This window comes from Mustelus asterias, chromosome 13, assembly GCF_964213995.1.
Source record: "Mustelus asterias chromosome 13, sMusAst1.hap1.1, whole genome shotgun sequence".
Taxonomy (NCBI): domain Eukaryota; kingdom Metazoa; phylum Chordata; class Chondrichthyes; order Carcharhiniformes; family Triakidae; genus Mustelus; species Mustelus asterias.
The window spans coordinates 14,655,248-14,680,060 of record NC_135813.1 but is presented as its reverse complement, the minus strand read 5'-3'; the positions used below and the strand labels follow the sequence as shown (position 1 = coordinate 14,680,060).

The 24,813-nt window shown below is 40.4% G+C and overlaps 1 protein-coding gene across 2 annotated transcripts in view; it reads left to right on the top strand.

The window, feature by feature from the left end:
- Positions 1-19,370, top strand: part of cntrl (centriolin) — a 121,980-nt gene extending 102,610 nt beyond the window's left edge. For both annotated transcript variants that reach the window (XM_078226378.1, XM_078226379.1), the window contains exons 34-44: positions 1,476-1,633; positions 2,252-2,325; positions 4,245-4,433; positions 5,647-5,872; positions 6,544-6,749; positions 7,200-7,340; positions 8,186-8,452; positions 9,885-9,947; positions 11,242-11,421; positions 16,309-16,423; positions 18,925-19,370. In XM_078226378.1, coding sequence (XP_078082504.1) covers positions 1,476-1,633; positions 2,252-2,325; positions 4,245-4,433; positions 5,647-5,872; positions 6,544-6,749; positions 7,200-7,340; positions 8,186-8,452; positions 9,885-9,947; positions 11,242-11,421; positions 16,309-16,423; positions 18,925-18,938 — 1,633 coding nt within the window. In that variant the 3' untranslated portion in view covers positions 18,939-19,370. The remainder of the gene's footprint in view (positions 1-1,475; positions 1,634-2,251; positions 2,326-4,244; positions 4,434-5,646; positions 5,873-6,543; positions 6,750-7,199; positions 7,341-8,185; positions 8,453-9,884; positions 9,948-11,241; positions 11,422-16,308; positions 16,424-18,924) is intronic.
- Positions 19,371-24,813: the final 5,443 nt, after the last annotated feature.

The following is a 24,813-nucleotide window of genomic DNA, read 5'->3' as shown; positions in this document are numbered from 1 at the left end:
AAAAATAAAATTAAAGAATATCCAATTGCCACAAAACTGAATCTAAAAAAGGGCAGGAAATTCGCCGCAAATCAGTCACCATCTGTGGAGAGCACAGATCAGTTAATCTTTTTGACATAGGGTTCACAACTGAATCAGCAGATTGGAGTTAAAGTCAGAGATTTGAGCACATAATCTAGGCTAGTGTTTCCTTGCAGTACTGAGGAAATGCTGCACTGTTAGAGGCACTGTCTTTTAAATGAGACATCAAAGATCTCACAGCAGTATTTAGTATAGCAAGGGAATTCTTCTGGTGTCCTGGCCAATATTTATCCCTCAATCAATACCTGAAGTAGATGATTTGGTCATTTATTTCATTACTGTTTGTGAGATCTCACCAGTCATTAATTGGCTGCCATGTTTACCAGATTAAGTAATGATTACACTTCAAAAATACTTGTTACAATCTCTGTTGAGACCCATAACTTTCAAGAATAAATTTGAGCTTCCAATTAATAGCTGAAAGAATAACAATACAAGTTTTCACATTTTAAGACTGTCACTATAACAAAAAAAACTAAAAGTACTATTGACTAAACACTAAGGTTTTTTTGGGAGAATCCCGACCAAAGTGTCCAACAGGTGGGAAAACAGGAGATTTTCCCACCCGTTTTTTGGGTGTACTTACCTGAATGAATCTCGGATACTCTGTGCTTCAGAGGGATTCATAGTTTTTCCTCATGTCCCCTCTAAATCTCCTACCTCTTACTTAAATCTATGTCCCCTGCTTATTGATCCTTCTACTGCGGATAAAGTTCTTTCCTATCTACCCTATCTTATGTCCCATTTAATTTTGTACATCTCGGTCAAGTCCCCCCTCGATCTTCTGTGTTCAAAAGAAAACAACCCCCAGCCTAATCAACCTCTAATAATAGCTGAAACCACTCCGGTCCGGACAACATCCTGGTGAATCTCCTCTGCACCCTCTCCAGTGCAATCACATCCTTCTTTCCAGTAAAACATTCTGAGCCCCCTTTAATTTCTAACAATCAAACCACCCAGGCACACTTGAGAATAGGTCACATGACCCCCTTAATTTTGCCGGAAAAGAGACAGTCCCAAAACATTGCAACTTCATAAAGTTAATTATAATTGTAATATATTTACATAATTGTAATATACTTCATTGGTTGCAAAGTGCTTTGTGGTATCCTGAGGTTATAAAAAGCACTATATGAAATGAAAGAGAAACCTTTTTATAATTTATTGCTGCAGTATCTGTTTGGAGCTGTCTGTATTTTATATTGGGCAGTATCCTCTTTTCAAATTTTCATTTGAATCCAAAACAACATCACTGGTAACCTGCTTCTGTATTTCCCCACACATTTTGATATGCTTGCATTAAAAAATGCTGAAACCATTAAATTCTGAATGGGTGTTTGGAGTTCAGCTGGCTACATAAATATACTTTATGATTTACACTTCTGCTGTTCCAGAGCCTTTGAAGCGAGTGAGGACAATAACAGAAATGCAGTGAATAAACTGCAGCAACTACAAACTGAGATAGGTGAACTGAATCAAGAAATCAATCAAATGAACACCCGGAAGGAAGAGCTAAATGGAAATATAGTAGATATGGAAACCTGTCTGCAAGGTGCGTCAATTAGCAAGCTCAAAGTACAAAATGCTGGCACTCCAGACTGGCAGCCAGTTATTGTTATGCCGTGGGTTGCTGAATGGCTGCCGCATTTATCTAACCTGCCTTCTGGAGACTTGTTTTCAGTTGGTCAAATTAGCAAGAAACAGTAAAATCAGAAGCTGTGGTATGGTTACATTCTGTTTGGCAAAGGATAAGATGGAAGTAGCTGATTCAAGTATGGAAGAATTTAATACTAAATGAAAGCTGAAATTACAGAATGTTTTGACACATTGGACCTCCGTGGTAGCATGCAGGTTTGTGTCTGAAAATCCCCAATTTCCTCCACCCTCACCTATTTTCCACATCTCCTGGTGTAAACAGTCAATTGCATATGCATCTTTCTCCTATCCAGCAATATTGAAAGTAGCTGACCCCAAGATTTCTGGTGGGATCATTGGGCAAGCAGAAGTGTTGCTTTGCTGCATTTACAGCAACAGATTGTTCTGGAGACTCGCACTGCTGAAATGAAATTTTTGTCATTTGTCTTTACAACAATCTTCAGTAAAGGAAATACAAAAATATTTAAATTGTGAAAAGTTTCATACTTAATCAGAAAATATTTCTATTGAATAGAGAAAAGGGCAGAACTGGAAATGGTGACAGATAATCTCAGAGGTACCAAAGAACAGCTCCAGTTGGCAGATCAGGTAATTCCATGACTTAATTTGAAGTTGAACACACTGAGCATTAATATGGAGTTTGCTGTCAGGTTTAAGAACAACTAGAAATGCATGTAAACTATTTTAAACAATATTACCAAGTGATTATCAAAAATTGGACTGCAACTTAATGTTTGATCTTTGATCGTTGCATAATAATGGAAAATAAGGAGATGGCAGATGAATCAAACTGATATTTTGCATTAGTCTTCACTAGAGAGGTTACGAGTAACATTTCAGAAATAGCTGTAAAATAGCAATTGGAAGGGAGGAACTCAAGAAAATCCCAGTCACCAAGGAAGTGGTACTTTAGTGAGGGCTGACAAGTCCCTGGGTCCTGAGGGACTCTATCTTAGTGTCTTGAAAGAAGTGGCTCGTGAAATAGTTGGTTTTAATTTTCCGAAATTCCCTAGACTTGGGAAATGTGATGCCTTTATTCAAGAAGGGAGGGAGACAGAAAGCAGAAAACGGCAGCTTAACATCTGTCATTGGGAGAATGAGTCAACATGGTTTTGTGAAAGGGAAATCATGGTTAACCAAGTTATTGGAGTTCTTTAAGGAAGTAACGTGCATTGGATAGGAAGGAACCAGTGGATGTACTTTACTGGATTTCAAGAAGGCATTTTATAAGGTGTTAAATCAAAGCTTATTACAGAAAATAAAAGCTCATGGTGTAGAGACTAACACATTGGCATGGATAGCAGATTGGCTAACTAACAGGAAACGGAGTAGGCATAAAATAATTATTTTCTGGTTAGCAAAATGTAACGAATGGTGTGCCACAGGGATCAGTACTGGGGCCACAATTTTTTGCAATTTATATAAATCATTTGGATAAAGGAACAGAAGATATAATTACTACATTTGCTGATGGTGCAAAGATAGGTAGGAATTTAAGCTGTGAAGAGCCACAAAGGGTTATAGATAGGTTAAGTGAATGGACAAAGATCTGGTAATAGGAGTATAATGTGGGAAAATGTGTCATCGTTCATTTTGGCAGGAAGAATAAAAAAGAAGCACATTATGTAACTTGTGAGAGATTGCAGAGCACTGAGATGCAGAGGGATGTTCCTATGACTTATTTCTATTGACTTTTCAACTTTTAAGTTGTTAGTGTGAGAGGAGTTACTGATTGTCATCAACAGAAATGAGGGTGAGAGCAAAGAAAACAAAATGAGATGTTAGTACATCAAAATAATTTGCAATGGCATGATTTTGGTAGAGGTCAAAATGGTGAGATATTACTTTTAAAGTTAGATTGTGGGATTAATTTGATAAAAGGCCTCACCACATGACAAAGTAGTTGCTGTTCATTTTCAAGATACACACTCAATGAATGGCAATCTGTAATCCTGTTATGCAAAAATATATTCTTCACACTTATGCATTTGTGCCAATTTGTGTCACGCCTGGTTGTTGTGTTGTGTCAGACAATATACCTTACAGGTATGTGTGAAGCATAGAGGTTGAGGTGAATAGAATGATGTGTTGTCTCTATGTTGTGATGGTTAGTTGAGGAAGCCATAAACAACTTGTGACATTTAATTATGTAACATAATTCCTTAATTCTTTCTTGATAAACAGATCAAAAATATCACAATAGAATACATTTTAACAATGTAACTACTAAAAGTTTGGGAATAATGCAATTTAATAACTGTATAATAACTTAGTTTCATCTTTCCAATTGATTCATAGAACTAAAAATGGACTGTTGTACAATTATAAACAGAATGCATATAAGCAGGCGGTGCAAATGATCAATTTAATGAAAATAAATCTCGGATAGCATTTAGGTTTTTAATTGTTCAATTAATTGTAACTTAGTTCTTGCAGAATTTGTATTTTGTGCGTAGGTGAATAAATGCTCATGTCAGATAGTCACTCGCTTTTCACTGATTTCTTAGGACCTTAAGAATGTCACCAAAAAGCGCGATGCGTTAAAAGCAGAACAGCTGACGCTTAAGGAAAACGTAAATCAAAGTGCATGTAAATACCAAGCCTGTTTGGAGAAAGAAAACCGAAAACAACAGGAGTTATTCATGCTTCATCAACAGATTGAAGAAAAGCAAAATGAATTTGAAGAGCAGCAAAGGGTAAGAGGGCTGAGAAAATATGTATCCAACATAGTCTGTGCAATTCAATTAATAACACTATTTCAAGTTTTTTTTTAAAGTTAACGTTTATTTAATAGCCCCAAGGAGACTTTACATTAACACTGCAATGAAGCTGCTGTGAAAATCCCCTAGTCGCCATACTCCGACACCTGTTCGGATACACTGAGGGAGAATTTAGCATGGTCAATGCACCTAACCAACCCGTCTTTTGGACTGTGGGAGGAAACCGGAGCACCCGGAGGAAACCCACGCAGACACTGGGATAACGTGCAGACTCTGCACAGAGGGTGACCCAAACTGGGAATTGAACCCAGGTCCCTGGCGTTGTGAGGCAGCAGTGCTAACCACTGTGCCACCATGCGCCAAAATAATGCAGAAATCATAAAAATTGGATTCATGCTATTGGAGGACTTGATGTCAAAAACAAATCTTTTAAAGGATGACTTTTTTAAAAAAAGGAATGGTTTCAAAATGTTTTATTCATTTGTGGGATTTTGGCATCCTTGGCTAGACCAGCATTTATTGTCCACCCCTAATTGCCCTTGACAAAGTGGGAGTCAATTGCTTTCCTGAAACTGCTGTAGTCCATGTGGTGTGTTGGTACACCTACAGAGCTGTTGGGTATAGAGTTCCAGGATTTTGACGAGCAACAACAAATAAAGCATGATATATTTCCAAGTCACAGGGCGCATGACTTGGAAGGAATCCTGTAGGTGTTATGACTGCACCTGCTGCCCTGGTAATACATTGAAACAGACAAAAATGTGGAAATCGCAATCGCTGCCTTTGCCCATTTGCGTGGTAGAATCTTTGAATTTAAATACCACAATTTTGATTTTATTTTTTGTGTCCTATGTATTACATCATTTAAAATATCTTTTTACTGAATTTCTTCAATTTCCACCATGGTATTCATCAAGAGGGCTGAAAGATGATGATCTCTTCCTCGTATGTGTGGATACTTTGCTCAATGTCCTCCTTCACCCACGCCACCCTCTCACCTCAGAATGCCTAGCATTTAAATACCTTCCCATTACCTCAGGTCAGATATCTGACAGGCATTTGTGGATATAAATCCTTATCCTTAGGCACTGTGGTGGAGTGGCGGCACGTTGCACCAACTCTCAGTAAGGAAGGTTTTATAGTAAGTGCAGGAAGAATTTACTGAAGCTTTTTCATTTAACCTGTTTAGTTGTTACAGCGTATTGAGAAGGATATTCAATGTGAGGGGGTAAAGTTGGAACAATCTACATCTAAGGTAAAGACCCACCTCCAAGCTTTGGAAGCTGAGCTATCGGATAAGAGAGATAAATTTGAGCAGGCTGTTGCAAAAGTGAACTTGATGGAAGAACGATCAAGAAAACTGCAACACGATGAGGAACAATGTATTATGCTGGAGGACCAGATTGCTACTCTGAGTAAGTCTTGAATGCTGATTGTAACAGTGACTTAGGAAGTGTGTTTGGAAGTTGCAATCCAATGACTAACAGAACTATGTAAGAGATCCCAGATTAAGTCACCAATCTATTTTGATCCAGTTAATCTTAGGCAGGGCGGTGTTAAAGCACTAAAATTGGCCTCAGTCCATTGGGGTGGCTAAAGAAAAGTGCTAAGTATCTGGCTCTTGTTGACATTGTGTTTTGTCCTGTGATAGAAAGTGGACAACCATGAATGTTGGATGAGGATGGGATGAGCCTTGCCTGTGAAATACCTCCCAATTGACAGGACTAGCATGTGAGCACTAGCAGGTTAATGGAAACTGCCTGGCCCCCTGTGAAATCATGCCGCAGCAGCGAGTGTTGGGATTTTAAAAAATCAAGGCATGTTAAATGGAGCGCCGAGCATTATTCTGTGTCGGTGCTGCTGTTACTACTCAAACAGATCTGGTCTGCTTGCCACCCCAAGGGGAAGTCCAAGTCCTGATTTAAGACTAGAATTTAAGCAATTCCTAAACCAGGACGGAACAAACACACCCTGGACTGTGCTGACAAGCCACCCTTGAACTTTTCTATTCCCATTTATAACAAATTGATTATTTAATTTCCAGATCACAAATAAATTAACATCAGGCATTCTGTTTTGTTTGCAGGACGTCAGCTTTCCAACCGAGAGCAAAAGCAGCAGGAAATGATCAACGAGCTTGCGTTTTGTTATAAAGAGGTGGAGTTCTCAAAGAAAAATCTAACTCAGCTTCAGGAACTAATTCATTCAGAGAGGAAAAAGGCAGAGAAGCAAGTTGCTGCAATCAAAGAAGAGTCCAAAGTTCAGCGAGTTCAGTTGGAGAAGATCCTTACTGTAAGTTACTGCTGCCACCCAGCCATTGTACCAAAGCAGTTATTCCGTCAGTCCATTATAGTTTCACTGAACCGTAGTGTTAACAAATTTTTTAAGAGAACTGTTGAATATAAACTGCCCATTTATCACTTGAGTGTCACCTTCATGATAAATACGAAAGAGATCTGAAAGGGTAAAATTTAAATGTCTGTTAATAAAGGAGCAATCTTTAACTACCGAATAGCCTGTACAGAATCCCTACAGTGCAGAAAGAAGCCATTCAGACCATCATGTCTGCACTATCCCTCTGCCCTATCCCCGTAACTCTGCGAATTTACCATGGCTAATCCGCCTAACCTACACACCTTTGGGTGCTAAGAGGCAATTTAGCATGGCCAATCCACCTTACCTGCGTATCTTTAGCCTAACAAACTCGCTAAGGTAGTTTCTGACTTTGTGTTATCAACACAGGACCAAAAATGCGAAAACAGCAGACTGCAGAAGGAATTATCTTCAATCGACCAGGCTGCACATGATAACCATGAACGTGCCAAACGCGTCATGACTGAGTTAAATGAGATGAGACAAGAATATTTTGAACTGAAGCAACAGGTACCCAGCAAAACAAAACAGTGTTTTTCACAATTAGCTGAAACAAAATAAATTTGTTCTATGCAAGAATTGTTGGTTTCAGTTTTATCCCTTTATTCTTCCCATCTGGATGTTCAATATTCAGAAGTTGGATTTTTTATTGGAAAACAGCTTTATAATGTAGGTTTACATCTTTCACATTGTATGGACGGTGTTTCATAGTGTCATCTGAATCTCTGAAGTGACATTATAGTGTAGCAGTCTCTTACCCATGTGCTCTTTCTATTTACAAATAATCTGGAGTTTATTGATGGAATAAAAATATCACTGGCATACTGTATTTGACTTTTATATGTTGATTTTGATGCTTGTATCACAAAAGGCTGCAGAGTAATGCAATGCCTGTGGTTAGAATATTTGTGATATAGTATCATTAATACCACTAAAAATGACCAGCAAGAATTTATTACCAGGACTTACTTTTTTCAGTTTTATGTATTTCATCTATTATATTTGCTCTTTTGCACTGCTTCCTAAGGGAAGCATTCCAGGGAGTGTCAAGTGTGTTAGCAAGACCAAGAGTGATTCCCCACAGCAAATTCCTGATCTCGGTGGAGACTACGAGTGGAGGTTAGATACTTCCCAATGGGGAGTTAAAGAAAGTATTAGGTAGTAAGTTGAGAAGAGCAGAAGGGACTTTGTAATGTTACTCTTCATGAAGGGAAGGCAAGCAGGATATAAATAAGGGGGCAATAAAAAAGAGGCTGAAGAAAATAAGCGCAATAATTTATAATTGGAAAACAAATACTGATAGATTTCTGGATTGTTCAACTGCTTCTCTCCTTAATATTTTAATGATCCTTTAGCTGAGAAGTCAGGAACAGATGGAACAACAACAGAAGGAGATAAAGGAAGCCATAAGAACCCTTCGATCAGATGTGAAAGCAGAAATTAGCAGTAGTTTGAAAGACCTGGATCAGTCATGTGTGGAACCGAGGAATGATCTGAATATAACTTGGGAAGAGGAGATGACTGTTCAGAGTGAAATGGAAAGTTTAAAGGAAAATTTTCCCTCAGCAGCCAATGACGGAACATACAATGAGAGGTTAAGTCTGACGAAATTCAATTTTAAGGTGATATTTCTTTGCAGTTCATTTAAATGTCCATAACTTATGTATTAATATTCTTGAGTGCTTACAATGAGTCAAATTACCTCATGCTGTAAGATTATATGGGACATATAAATTCCTACATTATCATTAATATATCATCAATCTTACTCCTCTGTGCACATCTTGTCAACTTTTTCCATTATAACTCCCTACACCCAAACTTATAATGGAAACAGTTTATGTAAACTTGTCACATGTAAATTCATCTACCCCTGAATGAAGATCTGACAGCATTACCAATGGGAGGATACAGATATGGTGTGCATTCTGAAGATTATTGGTTTGCAGAATGTCTCACCGCGTCACCTGTGCATCAAAAGAAGCAGAAGGGTTGCAAAAGGGCAGCACAGTACTGTTAGCACTGCTACCTCACAGCACCAGGGAACCAGGTTCAATTCCAGCCTCTGGTGACTGTGTGGAATTTGCATGTCCTTCCCGTGTCTGCGTGTGTTTCCTCCGGTGCTCCAGTTTCATCCCACACTCCAAAGATGTGCAAGTTAGGTAGACAGGCTCGATGGACCGAATGGCCTGCTTCTGCACCGTAGGGATTTTATGAACTTCTAACCTGGTGAGGTTTTGCGAGTTTCTTTGCTTTTTCTAAAATACTTTATTGGAAAAAAGCTTGAAATTGAACTGTCAAAATTTTCATTTCAGGCAAGTCTGGCATTTATTTAAAATTTCATAACCAATATCTGGGAACAAGGGCATGTGTGAACAGATTGTGGTTTATTTGACTGTTAGAAATGAAAAAGATAGTTTATAGAGAATGGATGCTGCAACTTCTGTTATAAATCCCAATCTAAATTGAATTGTAAGTTTATGGAATGTTTTTAAACTAAGAACTTTTGAGTGTTTTATGAGAACGTTCTTGAATTATATATGGAAATTATTAAAAACTGTCAGACAACTTACTAATATTGCACTAGCTTCCTGCTTCTATACTCCTGCTGCAAGCCAGGGAGCACACATCAGAAAATTATCCATTAAGAAGCATCAGATGTAAACTTATGTACAGGAATATAAAGATGGGAATCATGTTGGCAATGGGAAAAAGGGGAGTAGTTGAGAGAGTACCTGTGGGAGCAGTGGAGGCTGCAGAGAATGTGGTGTCAAAGAATATTGATCCTTTTAGTACCATGGAATGCTGGATATAGATTCATATTTACTTTGATCATGTAATGAGTTACTGAGAAAGGCACTGGGTTTTCTGCATAAAAGAGGGAATGAAAAGATGGAGAAAAGACATTGATAGCTGAAGTTAAAATCCTTTATTAGGCAATTGTGAAACAATGTTGGGGGAAAGGTAGAACCAGATTATTTACCAACATGCTCTAGTCGAATATCATGCATGAAATGTACATTGAAACGATTCTATTGTTCCTTTGCCATTCAGGATGAACAGTGGCGAGGAGAAGTGCTGAGAGAAAATCTACGACAACAGGAAGATCATCTCAAGGTTGGAAAATGTGTTTAATGTGAAATTATGGCCGGAATTTTCCAGCTGTTTCCACTTTGCTGCCACTGCAAGCAAGGATGGAGAACTTGGCACTCAGCAACTCTGTTCACTGCAGCAGGACAAGAAAATCCTGTTGACGTAAACGGCTGGAAAATTCCCCTCTATATTTATACAAAAGTGACAGTCCTGCCAAATTTGTATGCAAAGACTCCGATTAGTTGGTGGATTCATTGTTATTGCCATTCCAGCATTATTACAGACAAATTATCAGAAATAATTGATATTTACATAGGAACCAGTTGTGACGAGAGAGGTAGAATATGTCACCATGAATAATTCAGTTCATAAGGATGACTGTAAATTTCCTAAATATCTGAAACAAGTTCTCTGCATCCCTGAACTTCCTGTGCAACTTTTAAAACACAAATCATTCCTGTTTTATTTCAATTTCATTGACCATTATAGAGTATTTCTACATTGGCATTCCAATACTGAAGAAGCTGTGACTCTTAATACCAGTTCAACTCCTTTTTCATTTCATACTTCAAATAATTTGCGCAATTATGGTGCATATTCTCAGCAAGTAAAACAAGTTGCAACAATAGCACCCTGAGTAGAGTGCAAATAACTAATCCAGCAGAGCACCAGGATATCTTATCAAAATACCAGCCCCACTCATTTTAATTAATTAGTGATTGTTCCAGCCAAATACTAGGAGCGAAACTGTGAATTTGTTTGGCTTTCAAATGGCAGCATAGTTAAATCCAGAGTCAAGATTCCAAACTGCAGATTATCCAATCCAGATCCTTGTAGAAATTTTAAGCATGGTACTTCCAGGGCCAAATGAATCGGAACAAATATCAAAATCTTGCCAACGTGGAGCATTTTATTTCTACCTTTTTTTTCATTGGCAGTATGCTAAATTAACTGTTTGGCATTGTGAATTGTTGAGAGTGAATAACAAACAGAACATCTGAGATTCATGTTCATGATTTCTTCAAATAATTGACTTCCAATCCTTCCTTGGGCCATCGAAGGAACATTCCAAAAAGACACCCTCCTTACGGACAAGTTAGTAAGCCTCCCACCAAGTTAGTTTAAGCTACAAATGCCCTTCTTAATAGTTTAAACAATAGTAAAGAGACCTGCGAGCAGCTTAATCTAAAGAGGGGAAACCTAAAATGCATAGTGAATAATACAATTGTAACTTAACTAAAGAATTCAAATGATGTAGCTGACCTTGCAAACATTAACTTTTTCATGTGTTGAGGATTGCCATTTTTCTTTTGTTTAGGCACAGATTCGTCAGTGCATGTCAAAGCAAGCCGAAACACTTAGTAAACAAAAGCAGCAGACAGAGGGCAATCTGACCAACCTTAAAAGACGTGTGGATGCACTGGATGAACTTGTCGCCTGTACCAACGTAGACTCGTTTCACCAATACCAATCTTCATTCAACTACGGACAGAGCAAGGTGGGTTTTAAAATCTAGCAATTTAAGATGGGCAAAACAGCTAGAATTGGCTGTAACCAAAACTCTCCTTGGGTTCTAGTATTGAGTGACTTTGTAAAAGCTGCGGTAGGAAAAAGATAAATTCATGGCCTCATTGTTATTTTCAGCTGAAATTAATTCAGTGATAAATGGAAATATAACCCAGCTGTAACAATTATAACAAGATTGTACAATGCATTGTGTGTGTTGTAGGATTCTGTAAAAAGCTTTTTCATTTTGTTAGTGCAAATGAAGCTGATAAGTCTAAATTTTCATTTCAGTTGGGAAACAGAGGACTTTATTTTCCTTTATGAAGATTTTTTAAGTCAACACTATAATATCTTTCTCATTTGGAAAGTGAAGGTACCTACAGCTGACAAACCTGTAAGCAGGATCAATAAAATCAAGAATCTGATTCCTTGTGTTTCTGATTGAATAGTGCATAATAAAATGCTCCATGTTGGCAAGATTTTGATATTTGGTTCAGATTCGTTTGGCCCTGGAAGTACCATGCTTAAAATTTCTACCAGTAGGTATTTGGATTGGATTGTCTGCAGTTTGGAATTTTGACTCTGGACTTAACTATACCGCCATTTGAAAGCCAAACAAATTCACAGTTTTGCTCCCAGTGTTTGACTAGGGACAATCACACTTTAATTAAAATGAGTGGGACTAGTATTTTGATAAGATATCCTGGTGCTCTGCTGAATTAGTCATTTGCACTTTCTTAAGTCATGATGCTAATGTTGCAACTTGTTTTACTTGCTGAGAGTAGAATATGCACAAATTATTTAAAGTATGAGAATGAAATAGGAACTGACCTGGCATGAAGTCATTTCTTCCTTATCATTGAAATGCAGGGAAAAATCAGTTTTAGTCAATATTCTAGTTTTCCCATCTGGATTTAATTTTCAGAAACATTCAGTTTTGTTGAGGGAAATAATTTGTGCTAATTTATGTCCTTTGATTCATTTTACTTTTGAGATGCTTGGCAAGGCCTGGTTACCCTAAGAAGTGGAGCAAACCTTCTCCTTGAAAAGCTTCAGCCCTATGGTATTGGTGATCCCACAAAGGTTTTGGGGCATTCCAGGATTTTGACCAGCAACAATGGAGGAATAAATAAATATGTTTAATCAGGATAGTGTGTAGGGGGACTTGGCAGTGATGATGTTACCATGACATTGCTGCTCTTGTCCTTCGCAATCATAAGGATCACAGAATGGGGCAGTAATATTTAAGTAACTAAGTTGTTGCCATGCATCCTGTATAGGTCATACAAACTCCAGTTGCATTGCCGCAATGTTGTATATTGCCTTCAGTAACTGGGGCACTGATCAATACACCTGCTCTTTCCTCGATGGTGTTGAGCTTCTTGAAATTTGTTGTAGATACATTTATCTGGGTGATTGATGAAAATTCCTGGTGAGCTACCCAGGAATTGCTGAAGGCCAGCAAGGGCTGCTTTATTTGAGTCCAGGATACAGGGGTGCACAAGGCACTTGGAGCAAAGGCCCCTTGTCCCAATTGAGCAGCCAAAACCTCAGACCTGAAAGACTAGCTTTAAACAAAATCTGAACTGTCAGTCTGACGGTTCCAATTTATTTTTAAAGCTGGCCTTTCGGGTTAATTTTACTGACAGTTGCTGTGCTGCTGCTGCCTCTGTCCTTCAAGCAGCTTTGTGATTTTTTTTGTAGAGTCCGGCGGAAAACCATGAAGCTGCCTGAAGGTCAGTAGCAGCAGTTTCTACTCTTGGCAATTATCACAAGAGCGTTCTTGGCTGAAAATCAGTCGAAAATGATAAGCAAAATCCCTGGAATCCTTTTAGAGACAGTTGGTTGCTATGAGAAAGGGAGCTTTTGAGGATTAGTGCTGCAAAATTAAATACTGTTACACTTCTCACACTTCTCCTTTGAATTTAAACTGGCATATAAATAGCAGTTTAAATTTTCATTACGCCCTAAAGCAGACAGTCGTCACCTGACATGCTGTGCTGATGCACCAGAGGCTTGAAAATCTTGGCTTCATCAAAATGAATGCAAGAAACTATTAAAACCGGGAGTGATACAAAAAGGTGTTGACTCAATATCGTCCATTTTGTTGTTACCCCTAGACCATAAGACATAGGAGCAGAATTAGGCCACTCGGCCCATCAAGTCTGCTCCACCATTCAATCATGGCTGTTTTTGTTTTCTCATCCCCATTCTCCTGCCTTTTCCCCATAACTCCTGATCCCCTTATTAATCAAGAATCTATCAATCTCTGTCTTAAAGACACTCAATGACCTTTCCTCCACAGCCTTCTGCGGCAAAGAGTTCCACAGATTCACCACTCTCTGGCTGAAGAAATTCCTCCTCATCTCTGTTTTAAAGGATCGTCCCTTTAGCCTGAGGTTGTGCCTCTGGTTCTAGTTTTTCCTACTAGTGGAAACATCCTCCCACGTCCATTCTGTCCAGGCCTCGCAGTATCCTGTAAGTTTCAATAAGATCCCCTTCATCCTTCTAAACTCCAATGAGTACGGACCCAGAGTCCTCAACATTACCTTGCAAAGACTGGAAATGGAATCCCGGTTTGCAACTAAGGGAATGCTTAACAAAGGTTTCGCAAATCCCTACTCAGTGCCAGGCTCACCCATTCCCGTTTAAATTCCTAGGAACCATCCATTTTTTCATTTACATGCACTTTGTGAAGCTATCAGTGACCAAACAAATGTTCCTTTTACCAAAGAGTTGGCTTAAATGATTGCTGCTACAGTAGTATTTTTGTTAGGATGTTAATCTGTATATACTTTTACATATTGACTATTTGCTCCCAAATTCCCTTCCAGTCCCTCATGTTAACTTATATTGTTAGCAGTAACCTCACCTCAGGTACACTCCCCATCAATACTTTTCTCCATGTCCCCCCCACAAAAAGAACATAGAACAGTACAGCACAGAACAGGCCCTTCGGCCCACGATGTTGTGCCGAGCTTTATCTGAAACCAAGATCAAGCTATCCCACTCCCTATCATCCTGGTGTGCTCCATGTGCCTATCCAATAACCGCTTAAATGTTCCTAAAGTGTCTGACTCCACTATCACTGCAGGCAGTCCATTCCACACCCCAACCACTTTCTGCGTAAAGAACCTACCTCTGATATCCTTCCTGTATCTCCCACCACGAACCCTATAGTTATGCCCCCTTGTAATAGCTCCATCCATCCGAGGAAATAGTCTTTGAACGTTCACTCTATCTATCCCCTTCATCATTTTATAAACCTCTATTAAGTCTTCCCCTCAGCCTCCTCCGCTCCAGAGAGAACAGCCCTAGCTCCCTCAACCTTTCCTCATAAGACCTACCCTCCAAACCAGGCAGCATCCTGGTAAATCTCCTCTGCACTCTTTCCAGCGCTTCCACATCCTTCTTATAGTGAGGTGACCAGAACTGCACACAATCTTCCAAATGTGGTCTCACCAAGGTCCTGTACAGTTGCAGCATAACCCCACGGCTCTTAAACTCCAACCCCCTGTTAATAAAAGCTAACACACTATAGGCCTTCTTCACAGCTCTATCCACTTGAGTGGCAACCTTCAGAGATCTGTGGATATGGACCCCAAGATCTCTCTGTTCCTCCACAGTCTTCAGAACCCTACCTTTGACCCTGTAATCCACATTTAAATTAGTCCTACCAAAATGAATCACTTCACATTTATCAGGGTTAAACTCCATTTGCCATTTTTCAGCCCAGCTTTGCATCCTATCTATGTCTCTTTGCAGCCTACAACAGCCCTCCACCTCATCCACTACTCCACCTCATCCACTACTCCACCAATCTTGGTGTCATCAACAAATTTACTGATCCACCCTTCAGCCCCCTCCTCTAAGTCATTAATAAAAATCACAAAGAGCAGAGGACCAAGCACTGCTCGGAAAAAGAAATCACCATTGCTCACTGTTCCTGTCCCCCACTCTTTTGAAAGCCAAGCCTCTCAATCAGGATGACTTCTGGACAGGAAACTTGTTGGAACCAGTGGGGTTAAAACTTCATAGTGTGCGGAGAAACACAGTCTTCTGGGTTTCCGATCTGAAATACCTGCCCCCCCCCCAACATAAACTGTCTCTCTTAACATCCAGGCTATTGATTTTGGCCCCTGCCACAAATGCAGTTCCTGAGCTGCCAACTCCATCCTCCAACAGAGTGTTGGAGTCTGAACCAGATCATTTGCAACCTTGGTGTCCTCTTTCAGTTGTGTTTCCGGCCACACATCTGCTCCATCACCAAGGCCGCCTATGTTCACCTCCATAACGTTGCTTGTCTTTGCTCTGCTTCAGCTGCTCAGACCTTCATCCATACCCTTGTAATCTCTAGACTTGGTTATTCTAAAGCTCTCCTGGATTGCTTCCCATTTTCCATTCTGTCTAAATTTTAACTAACCCAAAATTCTGCTGCTCAAGTTTCATTGTCCTAATCGATCTCAAGGTCCATCAATATTTAGATTTTAAAATTCTCATACTTGTTTTCAAATCCCTCAATTGTCTCACTCATTCCAATCTCTGTTACCTTCTCCGGACCAACAACCATCCACAATTTCTAGGTTCCTCCAGTTCTGGCCTCTTGTGCAGCCCCAATTTTAATCATTCTCCTGTTGGCAGCATGTCTTCAGCTGCCTCAGCTCTAACCTCTGGAATATTCTCCCTAATCTGTACCTCTCTGTGCTTGAGACTTTCCTAGAAACCTACTTCTTTGACCAAGCTTTTGGCCATTTTGCCTGATATCTCCCTTTGTGGGTTGATGTTAAATGTTTGATAATGTTCCTGTGAAAGACCTTTGAATGTTTTACTCCATTAAAGAAAGGCAATTTATAAATACAAATTGGTTCTGTTGTTTCAGTCTCCTCTCCAAGGAATATCCCAATCACCTTCCAGAAGATCCGCAGAAAGATCTCTTCGACCAAAAAGTGCTCATTTACTTATTACAGAAGCACATGTTTCTGAAAAAGATGCAGGTAAAGAATGGCTTGAATAATGTTCAATTTTGATATCCAGTTTTCCACCCTGGCATTGATTCAAAACACGCTGACCAGCTATACTTCCAGCCAGGTATGCTGTATTGTAAATAAATATCTAGAAGTTGCGACACTGAAATTTACCACACAGCACAAAAATGATAACAACTACTTACATTTATATCATACATTTAGGAACAAAATAACCCAGGTGTTTAACAAGAAGTTCATCAAAAGAATTGATACCAAACCACAGAAGGAAGTATCAGATAGATTATTCAGTGTTCTGGCTGATGGTAAATGCTGAGCTGCCCCAAATCCCAGAAGAGAAACTTGGAAAAATACTTATTTACCAATCGTTAAGAGTCACTGGGCTAAATTTTGAGGTGTTATGATCCCCTCCCTGCCCAGCTAGCCCGCTCACAATACTGCCAGCTGTCCCACAATAATTTAACACTCAGAGCAGTTTTAATTGCCTTAAGGCAAAACTTGGGAGGAAGTCCTGCCTTAGAGAGCTGCCAGCTAAATGGATGGCCAGCAGCTCTGTAGTACCAGCAGCGCAAGGCAGGAGTGATAACCACTGCTGGGACTATAGGCAGTCCCAACAAAGAGGAGCCCAGACTCCAGGGTAAGTCTGAGGTATCAATCAGACTAGGCTGGCAAATCCAATGAGGGGGGGTGGCAGTCGGGTAAAGGGGGAAGTAGGATTGTGAGGGATAGTTGCAGAGGACTTACTAACGGGGTCCCTCCCCTGCCACCTTGGCCAATACCAGCCCATGCAGCCAAAGCTGCCAGGCTATCCACTTGGCTTAGGTCTCTCCCTGTTATGGGTAAAATAGCAGCAGGATATGGCCATTGCTTGGCCATTTAAATGCCTCAATAGGTCCGGCAGGCAGAATATGTGCTGCGCTTTATGAGGCCCCCTTCAAACCCACCAGAAAGGGTGGGGGGGTGGGGGGGGGGGGGCTGGATAGAGAGCGTTAAATCTAGCCCATAGAGTGATCACAAAAAAGAAGAGGCCATTCGACCTGTCAAATCCATGCTAACTCTCTGTAGAGCAACTCGGTCAGTCCCACTCCATCCCCGTGGCCCCACAAGTTTATTGTCCTCGAGGGCCTATCCAGTTGACTTTTAAAGTTATTGTTGATTGCTGCTTCCACCTTCCTCGTAGCAGGGAGCTTTTTTCTGCTCTTTTCATGCAGTGATGCAAACTCTGCTATTCCCGGGCAAACGTGGACCCCAAACATTTTCAATCATTTATTTCTGTGCACTCTTCTCCCCTGCCTTGTGTGCTTCAAAAACAACAATGCTATCCCATACATCCAAAATGAGAGACTCCACGGATGCTACTAGAAGGCAAGTCTGATTGTGCTATAAAACTGTCCACACCTCAAAGAAAACATCAGATCCAGGGTACAGGGTAAACTGAAATAAACACACCGTTTCTGTCATGTTATCTGAGAACCCTAATACTGTTTGTAATAACTCCAGACCTTAAGCTTGCTTCTTCCAGCTTTCCAGTAGGGATTACTAGCAATGCGGGATAGATGTGTCAGCATTTCCAGGGAGCTGGCATTTTGGCGTGGACTTGCCATTGGAGCACCACATTGGCCAACCTTTTGTACTTTTGGCATCAGCTTGCATTTTTCTAAAATACTTCTATAATTTACTCTTGCCTTCAAAACAATCATTGCATTTCAGAAGTTAATTTATTCTTGCGTAGAGCAGGTTATTGCACAAGGTAATCCATGTGAACAGGGTCTATATAGTGTTTTTTTATTGTGAGCCTTGTGAAACAGTCCCCATATGTATGTAACGGTTGAGAGGTCTTTTATTGCATTTAGTAAATATTTAAAGTAACATAGCAAGGTAACATTGGCATGCGGGAATGATGGTAAACAATTGCTGGATTTCATGGGTTTCTGGTAAAAGACTCTTGACCTCAGGCACAGTGAATCTGAAGGTACATTCAAACCCAGGTCTCACTAAACTAATGAGCACTCAAAAAAACTCCACAACTTTTAAGGTCAATATATAATTTTCTTTTCTTTAACATCGACAAAAATAATTCCTGTGCTTTCTAATGATAAATGCCAAAAATCTATCAGATGTCCAGATGTTAGCAGCATTGGAATAAAGTTAAAACATGATAATCTTGTTATATTATGGTGCAAAAATATTACAAAGGTGCTGAATGGGTCAGTCATGCTTAACGCAACATTGTCAACATATAGGATTCTTATCTAGAATAGGTCACAAGATCAGTGGCTGACAACTCATGAATTCCTGTAAATGCAACAGAGATGTTGTAAATGAAACTTCAATTTTAAAAGTAATAGATTAACTAATCCTTTCAATGCCAATTGTGGGCAGTTTGTTGAATGGTTGCCATGTTTGCCTACTCAACAGTCACTGCACGAATGTAATTCATTCCATGGGAAGTGCTTTGAGATGTTCCTAGAGCTGTGATAATGCGTGGCTTTTCATTTTCTCTTTTACAGAAGAAAGCTGGTAATTTTCCTGAGCTCCTTGACATGTAATGAAGTGGATTCAAATGATGCAGATTTTAATCAAAAGTACACCCGGGAAACCTGACCTACCTCAGTCACATTAGCTCCTCAATTTCCCGATGCGTCTCCCTATAGCTGTGCTGCTGGGAGTGCGTAGCCCTGTATGTACTGTTTTCTCCATTGTTGCCACTGCGTACAGCTGCAATGTTATACATATGTTCAACAGTTCAATTTAGGTGTTCTGGGATATCTGTTATTTACCTATGTTTTAACAACTAATTTTATTTTTTTAATCAATCTTTCTTTTGTAATTAACACCTCTGTGCTGTGACTGCACAGTGAATGTGTATATTGTATTTATATAAACAATGTTTGTAAATTTTGTATGGTTTTGCAGTAATAAAAATGATCTGAAATGCTGATCTTATTTCTTCCATATTTCTATATAATTTCCTGTGACAATCATTCACAGATGGTCTGGAGTGTGGTTGTGATTTTTAATAACACTCCTGTGAAGTGGGATGTTTCATGATGTTATAGGCGCTATCTAAATGCAAGTTGTTAGTTAAATGCTAAGTTCGAGCTGCACTGTTCCTTTACAGCCATGCTTGGGTATTATCAAAAGGAAAGCGGCCTAAATATTCATCTGCTGTGGTCAGAAGGTAATTGCTCAGGGAGGCTTTCTGTAGATTAGCAGATACTTGTAAATCCCTGGTTTCTGCCCTTGGGAAGATGCCTGATATCAGGAGAAAACAGTTTTAATATTTCTGGGACTTGAAATATAGCATCTGAAGTGTGATGGATGTGAAGGTTTTTTTCTATTTACTGAGAGGATCTGCTGTTCTGTGAGGATATCTGAGAGTGACTGTCCTTAACATCGAGGCAGCATTCGACCAGGTTTGGCATCCAGCCTAGCAAAACCGGAGTCAATGGGGTTGGGGGGAGAGTCATACCTGGCACATGAAATAGAATCATGGAATCCCTACAGTGCAGAAGGAGGCCATTTGGCTCATCGAGTTTGCACAGACCACGATCCCACCCACACCCTGTTCCTGTAACCCCACATATTTACCCTGCTAATCCCCTGATACTAGGGTCAATTTAGCATGGCCAATCAACCTAACCTGCACATCTTTGGACTGTGGGAGCACCCGGAGGAAACCCACGCAGACACGGGGAGAATGTGCAAACTCTGCATAGACAGTAACCCAAGGCTGGAATTGAACCCGGTTCCCTGGCGCAGTGAGGCAGCAGTGCTAACCACTGTGCCACTGTGACACCCTTCGCTAATGGTCAACACCATTCACAACTCCTCTGATACTGAAGCAGTCCATGCCCAAATGCAGCAAGACCTGGACAATATCCAGGCTTGGGCTGAGGTGGCAGGTAACATTTGTGCCACACAAGTGCCAGGGAGTGACTATCTCCAACAAGAGAGCATCTAACCATTGCCCCTTGACACTCAATGGCATTATCATCACTGAATTCCCCACTATCAACCTTTTGAAGGTTACCACTGACCAGAAACTGAACTGGATGAGCCATATAGATAATGTAGCTATAAAAGCAGGTCAGAGGCTAGGGCACAACAGGCTAAATGGCAGCCTGTTTTGCTGTTACCTTTGATTCTTTACAAGGTCTTATTTTACAACTAAATTGTGTGTGTCCTTGAAGCTATAAGTTGCAAAGCCTCGAAATGATTGACTTGGTTAAATTACATGTTAGACTAGCTTGTTTGCTTTCAAGTTTAATTGTTAAGCAAAAATAAGCTCTAATGCCACTCTGACTTTGCTGTAACAGCAGCAAGTGGAATATGCTTGTTAGAAGCTCTAGCTGAGAAGGCAATGTTTTAAAATGTTTTTGATGTTAAAAAGAAAGTGATGACTGGAACACGATTCCTATAAGTACATATGTACCAGTTTTAATAGACACAGAATTACTAAACTTGTTCCTAGAGACTGGGATGTAGAGCATTGTTTTTGAACCTGACGGGGGGAGGGGGGTGGTCATGACATGGTACACAATGAATTGTTAGCAGAGCTAGTGGTTAATGGTAATTGAAGACGGTCAGATTGTGTTTAATTTATAATATTCTGGGATTTTTGGCAGTGTTTGGGGTTTTGAATTCCACTGGTAGCAATACAGAGGAGGTTCCTGGTAACTAGTAGAAATGGAAGTGAAAGGTTGATGGGACTGCGGCACAGAGGGAGAGTATTTGGAAAGAACTTTGCAAGATACCCCCAGAGATAATACCACAACTTTTTTTTTACTGGTTCTTCAAAAATAATTACTATTTTCAGGCACTAACAGAAAGCAAACAGTTACTTTAATGAGCACACGTTACATTGAGAAGAATCCCCATAGGTACCGTGCTAACAAAGTGACCGTTTGTTGATGGTAATTTCTGTGAAACCATCAAAGAGGGTGCATCATGACAGAGATGGCAGCTGGTGGGTGGGTAGCTTTGAGTGTTTCCAACAAGGCAGGTGAATATCAGTATGGTAGGGCACAGTGGCTAGCACTGCTGCCTCACAGCGCTAGGGACCCAGGTTCAATTTCCACCTGACTGTGTGGAGTTTGCATGTTCTCCCTGTGTCTGTGGGATTCCTCCGGGTGCTCCAGTTTCCTCCCACAGTCCAAAGGTGTGCCGGTTAGAAGGATTGGCTGTGCTAAATTGCCTCTTAGTGTCCCATGTGTAGGTTAGCGAGATTTGTGGGGTAAATACATTGTGCTCATTAGGTTACGGGGATAAAGCTTGGGTAAACCTCCCTAGGGGAGGTGATGGCCTAATGGGATTATTGCTAGACTATTAAACCAGAAACTCGGGTAATATTCTGGGGACCCGGGTTCAAATCCCACCATAGCAGAGGTGGAATTTGAATTCAATAAAAATATTTGGAATTAAGAATCTACTGAGGACCATGAAACCATTGTCGATTGTCAGAAAAACCATCTGGTTCATTAATGTCCTTTTGGGAAGGAAATCTGCTGTCCTTTGCTGGTCTGGCCAACACGTGACTCCAGAGCCACAGCAATGTGGTTGATTCTCAACTGTCCTCTGAACAAGGGCAACTAGGGATGGGCAATAAATGCTGGCCAGCCAGCAACGCCCATGTTCCACAAATGAATTTTTAAAAAGATGTTCTGTCAGAGAGTGCAGACTTGCTGGGCCAAATGGCCTCCTTTTGCACTGTAGGGATTCCATGGTGAGCTGGAGGTGACAATAGGGATGCAGGACAGACAAGCATTATTACCAAGATCACAAAGCCCCAAGGCATTGTGCTGGCAAGGTCAAGCAGCCCACAAGGAAACAGGCATAAATTGGTGGAGAGGTTCATATGGGCAGCATAGGGTTAATTAAATTAAAAAAACAATGTTGGGCAATAAATAATTAAAGTTCCAATAAATTTGGAATAAAAGCTTAACTGACAGTCACCTAGAAAAACAGACCAAGGAGCCATTTTGAAAGAACTGTAGTGCCATCTTCTGGAGCACTGAAATGTAATTGTGTTAAAAATAATGGCCACATGTAACAGAACTCCACAAGTTTGAAATTTAAAGGAAGCATGCTCAAGATGCAAAATTTGTAATATAAATAATTGCACTGAAACCACCAAAAAGTGTAATGTCCTAACTATGTTAAGGGTTGTGGGTTTGAACAGGAAAAAAGAGAATTGGTTTGCACACGTAGATTCCAACAAACGCACAACTCATTTTATTGAAGAGCTGCTCTCTGCACTGCCGAATACAAAACTGAAAGATCAGCCTGAGCACAGACCCTAAAGCCATTGCCATCAAATCATTTAATCAGCTCTTAAAGCAACCTGCATCCTTTTGAAATAGATAACAAAAAGTACTGTAGTTATTGGAAATCTGGAATTTAAAACAGAAATGCTGGTGATAGGTCAGACATCTATGGGGAGAAAAATGGGATTAATCTTTCAAGTGGATGACCTTTGTTAACTTGTTTACTGAAGACAGGTTGGTTTATTTTCTCATCTATTTTTTCATTTCTTGTTATTTATTTCTTGATTTTTAAAAAATATCTATACATTTTTCACACATTCTAGTGGATTTATTATGGCATTACCCATGGAAAGTTGAGTGGTAGGACTGTATAAACAGTGTAGGAAGCCACAATGGGATCAAGAATAACTCTTCAATTTCTGCCATGGGTAACTGTCTGCATGGAGTTTGAACGTTCTCCCCATGTCTGCGTGGGTTTCCTCTGGTTGCTCCGGTTCCATAGAATCCAAACTGTGGAGAAAGAGGCCATTTGGCCCATCAAGCCTGCACTGACAACAATCCCTCCCAAGCCCTATCCCTATATAACCCCACATATTCACCTGCTAATCTCCCTGACACTAAAGGGCAATTGGACATGGCCAATCAACCTAACCCGCACATCTTTAGACTGTGGGAGGAAACTGGAGCACCCGGAGGAAACCCATGCAGACACGGGAAGAATGTGCAAACTTCACACAGTCACCCAAGGCTGGAATTGAACCCGGGTCCCTGGTGCTGCGAGACAGCAATGCTAACCACTGTGCTACTTTGCTGCCCACAGTCCAAAGATTTGCAGATTTGGTGGATTGGCCACGCTAAATTGCTCCTTAGTGCCCCAAGATGTGTAGGTTAGATGGGATTAGCCATGGTAAATGTGTGGGATTACAGGGATAGGGCTGGGGGAAGAGGGCCTGGGTAAAATACCCTGTCAGAGAGTCTGTACAGGCTCGATGGGCTGAATGGCCTCTTCTGCACTGTAGGGATTCTATGATTAAGGATCAAAATGCAAAGGAAGGATGATAGTGAAGATAGAAGTGATCATCATTAAGCACAAGGAGGAATAATTAAAGAATTCAAATGAATAAAATACATATTCAAGATATCTATAGTTTGAGGAAAGAGAGGTGAAGAGGGAAGTTCAGTTGAAGCTGAAGCAGCTCAGTGAACTGGAAATCCACCTCCCCTTCTCCCAGCATCATGTTCCAATAGGGGCACCACCATGTTCCGAGAGACAGGATTGTGCGCATTAGGTGAAAGTGAAATGGTTCACACTGGGATTTATATTTTTAAACTGAAAGCAATCTTTAGTAGCTGAAATAACTGCACAGGGAAAAAGAACAATAAAAACACACGTGCTCGCCCCAAATTTAGGAATGTTAGTTGCAACTGGTATTTTGAAGTCTGAACAATACCTTTAAGTTTATGGGCTGAATTTTCTGGCCATTCCTGCCTGCAGGATGGTTTGGCTCCAGCTGTGGCGACCCCCTGTGGTGGGTCTTCTGGCAGTGCAGCCGGTGAACAATGCGAAACGTTGTTGACATTGGCGCGACCAGAAGATTCCACCACTGTCCAAAGGTGAGCCGCCTTGAATGCTGGAAAACACAACTCCGGGGAGGGGGAGGAGTGCTGTGTGAGGAATCCCACCCTCATGTTCTACCTCAATTCTATGCCTGTTGCTTTCACAAACAATCTTAAATCTCAGGCTGTTTTACCACATTTCTATGCAGCAGAGGAACATGCACCTGGCATAAACATTTGTCTTATCAATAGATAAAAACAGGCTCGTTCTCATTGTGAACAAGTCAAGCAAGACATGGGATCTTTCAGTTACACGAATAAGTTAAAGAAATTGGGGTTGAGAGGAGATTTTCAAGTTTATTTATTAGTGTCACAAGTAGGCTTTACATTAACACTGCAATGAAGTTACTGTGAAAATCCCCCAGTCGCCACACTCCGGCGCCTGTTCGGGTACACTGAGGGAGAATTTAGCATAGCCAATGCACCTAACCAGCACATCTTTTGGACTGTGGGAGGAAACCCACACAGACACGGGGAGAACGTGCAGACTCCACACAGACAGTGACCCAAGGCCGG